Raw genomic sequence first — 6,649 nt, 5'->3', positions numbered from 1 at the left:
ATCATGCACTCCCAGTTATGCTACGCCCTGGGACGATCTTTTTTTTCTAATAATGATTTTATTGATGATGCATCTTACAAACTTAGTAAAAATTCTTTTTTCATTGCATAAAAACTGAAAACTAAATCTTTTGAATTAGTACATACTGATATATATATATCCTTACAATTTCTCAAGAACATTACAAATATTTTATATTTATCGATAATTTTATTAGCTTTATTTGGGTGTAATTTCATAAAGTGCACCTTGATTAATTACATTATTTATTACGGTCGTAATAACATTAACGACCAGAGAATCTATGAAGTCAAACACCATCAGCGAGATCTTGAAGAAACGACGAAACATAATCAGACGGCTTTTGACTTCGAGACAGCTAAAGCAGAGCGCTTCCATCGCAGGCGCGACAAGTGTAGCAACGCGACCAGCTTCTACTGCTCCCACTTCCTTCGGTGCTGCCTGCGCCGCCCATGTACTTAAAATGCCAACGACGCCCTCCGGCAGGGCCTCACCCCACATGGCCACCTTCGTCGTGCCTCTCCATCTTCTTCCTTCTCTCTCCTCCTTCTTCTTCTTCCAACTCCCATTCACATGTTTCCTCGCATTCTTCCTCCTGCGACTTCTCCTGAAGCAGTCCCGGAAGGCGGCGGCGTCGACGGCGGCGGAGGTGACTATTCCTCCCGGCAACACCTGGCTTCCCTTCGTCGGAGAGACGCTGGATTTCTTGGCAGCCTGCTACAGCAACAGAGGAGTTTACGACTTCGTCAGGACTCGCCATCTCCGGTCACCTCCGGACTCTCCTCCGTTTCTTCTTGAATTTCTTCCGGTCACTCATGCGCGAACTGTGTTTGCAGGTACGGAGAGTGTTTCAGGACGAAGATACTGGGGCAGATCCATGTGTTCGTGTCCAGCACAGAGGTCGCGAGGACGATTATAGGTTTTGAATCTCCTGACTTCTCCAAGAGGTACATCCGGTCGATAGCGGAGCTTCTGGGAGAGCACAGCTTGCTTTGTGCGGCTAGCGAGCAGCATAAACTCGTCAGGCGGCACATCTCCTCCCTGTTCAAGTTGGAAGCAGTGGATTCGGCAGTGAAAAAATTTGACGAACTGGTTTTGGATACTTTGCGTGGATGGGAGCTCAAGGACAGCGTTATAGTGCTTAGTGATGCGTTGAAGGTATTCTTCTAGGACTAGTTTAGAAGTTTCAAAGCATAGCTTAGCTTCCGGTAAACCCTAAACCTTAAACCCAGATAAATCTAGAGCACAACTTATACCCGCTCAAAAGTCGATCTTTAAAATATTCATTCCAACCCCCAAGGTGTAGCGCAGACGGTAGACGCTCTGGCATAATGGTCAGGGATTGATTTGAATTGATGACTTAGGGTTTATCCTAATATGCGCCTAATGTTTATGTATCTGCATTTACTTTCCTCCATATCCATGGAATCAATGCTAGGGACGGTTAAGGTAACAGATTTACCTTTTTTTTAAAAAAAATATTCATTCCATTTAAAATTCAAACTCTAAGTGTTTTACCACTGCAACACACTTGTGGGGGCTAGAAAATATGATCTTTTGATCTTAGTATAAATGCTAAGTAATAATTGTTTTTAATTCTACTGTCTCCCAAGGATTCAAATCCTTGGTTGAGATTCTAGGTTAAATTAGTATTTTGGGGTTAGATTATCTTACACGATTTCAGATTCTCTCAAATGATTAGGCCTTCACTTTTTTGGGGGGTTAAACTATTGGGACGGCTGGGTGTCATGTTAAGAGTCATTGTGTTTCTGAATTTATCTTATGGAAAAAAGGAGGAAGGTCGCCCACCTCCTGTATTAGTCGGACCAAAGGCTTGAGTACCCGAGTTAACGAAAAAAAAATATTAGGCCTTCAGTCCTCTTGTATAGGGGTGCAAATGAACAGAATCAAATTGAATAATATGAAAATATTGATATATGAGTTCGAACTTGAAAATATATGTTATATTCGAATTCGATTATAAGTTCAAAAATACAAATAATTTTGGCTCGAACTCAGTTTGAAATAAAATTCAGGCTCAAGTTCGGTTTGAATTATTTGAATTTTGATTTGAGCAGAATTAAACTATAGTTTGAAATAATTTAAATTCGAGTTTGGTTTGAGTTATTTGAATCTTAATTTAAGCATATTTAAATTGTGTAAAAATAACCAAAGTTCGGTTCGAGTTTGGCTCGTGAGTGAACATGTTCGAGTTCAACTCGAATTTGATAATTTCAAATACAAATCAAATATTTTTTAAACGGGCTCGAAAAGCTCGTGAATAGATTAAATTCATTTGCACCCCTACTCTTGTAGGCATGTGAAACCAACTTGTGATTCCACATCACTTGGTTGTCTACCTTCCACAGGACCAAGGTGTTTACTCTTTGAGCATGGAATAATGGAGGTGTTTTTTTTGTTTTTGATAATTTCAGTGTTGGGCTTCCCCCTAGTTTGCCTATTGGGTAAATCCAATCCAGGTGTATTTGCTCCGACACTACTTTTAAGTTAGACTCAAGTTATATCGACAAATTTAATGCAATAGTTTGAGTAATTTAACTCTGCTAATTTTTTTCTTCATTCACTGGTTTCCTTCAGATCACATTTAATGCAATCTGCAAGATGCTTATAAGCACAGAGGAAGAGTATGAGCTTGAAATACTGAGAAATGATGTTTCTGAAGTGACTGAAGCCATGCTAGCATTTCCTTTGAAGCTTCCAGGAACTAGATTTTACAGAGGCCTAGAGGTCAGTTCTTGGAAGAACAAAGTTTTTGTTTTAAATACTTTGATAACATCGGTATGACTGGCTGATGCAGGCTAGGAGAAGGATAATGAATAGACTGAGAAAAATGATACACTCGAGGAAGAAGAGGTTGGAGTATCATGAGGACTTTTTACAAGGCCTACTTGTAGGTGATGGTAAAGACCCACTAACTGATGAACAAATCATGGATAATATTTTGACACTTATCATTGCAGGTGTGTTTTGATCACATCTTTTTTCTTCTTCGATAATTATTGCATAAGGAGGATGTTGGATTTCTCTTTTGTGTTCTACATGCAGGACAGGTAACAACAGCGAGTTCGATAGCTTGGATGGTCAAGTATTTAGACGAAAACCAAGAGGTGCAGGAAAAATTAAGAGTAAGTGAAAGTGGTCAATTCAATTCTATATTTGTAATATAATCTAAAGCTGCATCACTGCACAGGCTTTGCATTTGGATCTTGCAAGTAAAAAATCTTTGTCTCCTTTGGGATCTGAAGTTCTTAACCTTATGCCATACGCAATCAAGGTACGGAGGTTGGAGAATACTACCGATAAATAAGTAAATGATTATACAAGGGGCCATAAACTATGGCTCAATTTGTTTGATATAGGTCCTGTATCTATTCTATAATATCTGAGTTAGATTTTTGAAGCTCAATTCAGCTTTCATATTGAGGTTTTTGATATTTGTCAATCTTTGAATTTGATTTCTTTGTAGATAGTGAAGGAATCCTTGAGGATGGCGACAATTGTATCTTGGTTCCCAAGAGTGGCACTCAAGGACTGTGAAGTTTACGGTACATGCTATAGAAATGTTCAACGATAGCTATACTTGTTGTTCAAATAAAAATTCCTTGTTTTACCGTAATTTTCAAGTTTTCTTCCTTAAGAAAAGTATTGATAATCCATTCTTATGTGTCACTCTATGTTTTATAGTTTTACTCGCATCGATCACTCATTTCAAATTACTAGCACTCTAGTAAGATTAAATCTTTAGACAAGGGCTTGTTTACATTTGTTGCTTTCCTTTAAGATTTCATGTGCTTCCCACCAATCGTGTGCCATCAAGGCCTAATGAATTTCCTCTAAGATACAACAACCACTATGCGACTTATACTATTGAGGAAGAGCCCATGGTCCATTGACTTAGAAAATGGTTGTTGGAATCCACCAATTCAAGTTCACAATTTAGTTGTTACTTTGATCATTGCTAGAGGAATAGAGGAGGCTTATTGCTTATTGGGATATGTGATTTCTTAAGAATTTTTTGAGTGTCAAGAGCAAATCCAACCTTGGTCTTTCATAGGTTAGTCCACACCTCTCAAATGATTTTGTTTTTGGGGCTACATCCATCATGGTTTGATTTGAGCCCTTGAATGCAAATCAATCTACTTTGATGTATTGGTGTCTTAGATTCATGGCGATCATTCTGTACACCATTTCGCTAAAAATTATACAATTGACTTATGTGATATGTTGACATATCAACCATCCAACGTGGTGGCCTAGGTGAAGCGTATCGCCTTACATGACAAGAAATTGAATATATGCCTTAATGTGACATATGATGATGTATATATGCAAATTGCATATTGGTAAACTCTGTTTGCCACATATGCCGATAGGCATGATGATGCCATTGTTAGTCGTATGCGATGCACATGCATGCATTGTGGTGTCATAAATCACATTGCTCATGTGTGCACATAACCTCATCATGTACAAAGCATAGGGTAACTACACTAGCTCAATCTTTTTATAAGACATCACAAGGTTCTGTTTCGCGGCTTGCATTGTCAAGGAAGAGTTTTGATTCAACCAACTCGGGACAAGGCCATCTGAATTCACTTGCTAGATTGAGTAATTCACCTATAGAAGAAGAAGTTTTACTGTTGGAGGGATAGATGACACTTGTTGCTTGCTTCAGCATGTGAATTCTTATTGCCCTTAACTAGCCGAGACCTTAGTCTTTTATAGACTAGTCCACACTCCATGAGCGGGCTGTGATTCTTGTACTAAACACATCCTCTACTTTGATTTGGATTCTCGGTCTCTATGACAACTAAGATAGCATTAGTTTGAGGCACTAGCACACTCAAACTAATTGGATTGTCAAATTAGACCATTCCTGCATTACAACACCTCAATGTGACTTGAAATGATGCGTTACATGCAAAAGAATGTGAAATTAGCATGATCTAACCAGACCACATTTATCTTTCCATACTCGTGTTGAAATTAAATTATGTTCTGTAACAGGATATAAGATTCAGAGAAGTTGGATTGTGAATGTCAATGCAAGAGCCACACACTATGATCCTATGGTGTACGAAGAACCGATGAAGTTCAACCCGTCAAGGTTTGACGTAAGTTACTTGAGCAAGGCTTCTCTTACAATGTTTAAAGGTCACATTTAATGTCCTTAGAGTAGTGACTCTAGTTTCAATTGACACAGGACGACCCTAAGCCCTATAGTTTCATGGCATTTGGAATTGGAGGGCGAACGTGTGTGGGAATGCACCTAGCCAAGGCGATGATGTTAGTTTTTCTACATCGGCTAGTTACTACCTATAGGTACATTATTGTCTTTCTCTCGGCTTTCTTCTTGCTTTAACAATCTTGTTTTGGATTGGGTCGAAGAATATAATCTAGTTTCTTTAGAATGCACAACCAAGAGGACAGTTCAGTTCTAGAAGTTTAGTTGTAGGAACCATTGAGGCTAATCAGCTCTCTAAATTTCGTTAGAGGATTGTAACTTATAGCTGTTTTATCCATGGATCGAAAAGTTTGTCGGCACGGTGAAATCTTTGTTCAAGTTTCATATGTTTAGTATGGCCTAAGTTTGGCAAATTATGAACTACGAAGTTGTAATTACGTAGTCATACGGTCTTTACATTGTGTGTGTGTTTTTTCGGACGACAATTGTTTTCTCTCTCTCTGGAGTTCATGTTTGTTATGATGATCAGATGGAAGGTGACTGACAAGGACTCAAGCCTGCAGAAAGGAACCATGTTTCCGATGCTAAGAAACGGGTGCCCGATCACAGTCACTGCGGTTGGAGTTGAGCCTAAATTTCCATAGAGATCAAGATGAACATTTGCTGTGGCCTTGCTACTCAGACTACAATGTGTAGTTGTTTACGAGTGAAGTTTTATGTTTATCCCTTCTGTTTTCGTTCCTCGCTTGCTTGTCGGTTTGCGAAGTTGAAAACAATTCTGAAAAACTGAAGTTATCGATAATTGAAGTAATGTTGTTAGGGAAGGAAAATCACATGTAACAAAACTATTGCGCGATTTAAACTTTTCACTAAATTTAGAAAACTCAACTTAAACTATATAGGAAAATAGACTAAAAGCATATCTAAATCATGGAACTCTCTATATGTAGTTTTGTGGGACTTTTTCCTCACTCATTTTCTTCTCTTCTTCGTATCTTGTATCTAAGTAATCCATGTGAAATAAAAATAACTTATCGAATCATGAAGCACATTTATATTTATCAAAGGGAATTCATTTGTGAGGTGAAATGCGCAAAATGTCCTACTCGTTTGCCTTCTCTTCCAATCACATAGAAACTCCTAATTGCCTAACTTGCTAGCTCATCGATCGCTTAAACTAGCCGTCGGCACTCGTTTTATGCATTAGTAGCATGCAATGAATCTTACTTAAATCTTTGATAAAATGCAATTAACTTTTTCATCCTATCCAAGATCACTAGAAATACACATGCACTAGCCACAATGGCTTCTCGAGAATCTATAAGATTGAATATAGATAATAAGAGCAACTCGTAGCTTTAAGAAAAGAACCTAAGATAGAAACCTATACCTGAGAACACTAATAACATGCAAACTTTTTGC

General features: G+C 38.3%; 1 protein-coding gene across 1 annotated transcript; it reads left to right on the top strand.

Annotated features, from left to right (window-relative positions):
* The first annotated feature begins 432 nt into the window (after positions 1 to 432).
* Positions 433 to 6,029, top strand: LOC122023999 (abscisic acid 8'-hydroxylase 4-like). The gene is made up of 10 exons (XM_042582479.1): positions 433 to 786; positions 858 to 1,179; positions 2,620 to 2,769; positions 2,840 to 3,002; positions 3,088 to 3,167; positions 3,233 to 3,316; positions 3,509 to 3,587; positions 5,050 to 5,156; positions 5,246 to 5,364; positions 5,757 to 6,029. Exons 1-10 carry the CDS (start codon positions 485 to 487, stop codon positions 5,869 to 5,871), a joined length of 1,521 nt encoding a protein of 506 aa, XP_042438413.1. The 5' UTR covers positions 433 to 484; the 3' UTR covers positions 5,872 to 6,029.
* The last annotated feature ends 620 nt before the right edge of the window (positions 6,030 to 6,649 follow it).

Source organism: Zingiber officinale, chromosome 9B (assembly GCF_018446385.1).
Source record: "Zingiber officinale cultivar Zhangliang chromosome 9B, Zo_v1.1, whole genome shotgun sequence".
NCBI lineage: Eukaryota > Viridiplantae > Streptophyta > Magnoliopsida > Zingiberales > Zingiberaceae > Zingiber > Zingiber officinale.
The sequence above is the reverse complement of the archived record's forward strand: the minus strand, read 5'-3'. Positions and strand labels throughout refer to the sequence as shown.

Excerpts from the sequence above, each read along its gene's own strand:
- LOC122023999 (XM_042582479.1), top strand. The coding sequence starts at position 485 with ATGCCAACGACGCCCTCCGGCAGGGCCTCACCCCACATGGCCACCTTC. Across the intron at positions 3,003-3,087 it reads TTTGACACTTATCATTGCAG|GACAGGTAACAACAGCGAGT; the intron begins GTGTGTTTTGAT and ends TTCTACATGCAG. Across the intron at positions 3,317-3,508 it reads TTATGCCATACGCAATCAAG|ATAGTGAAGGAATCCTTGAG; the intron begins GTACGGAGGTTG and ends ATTTCTTTGTAG.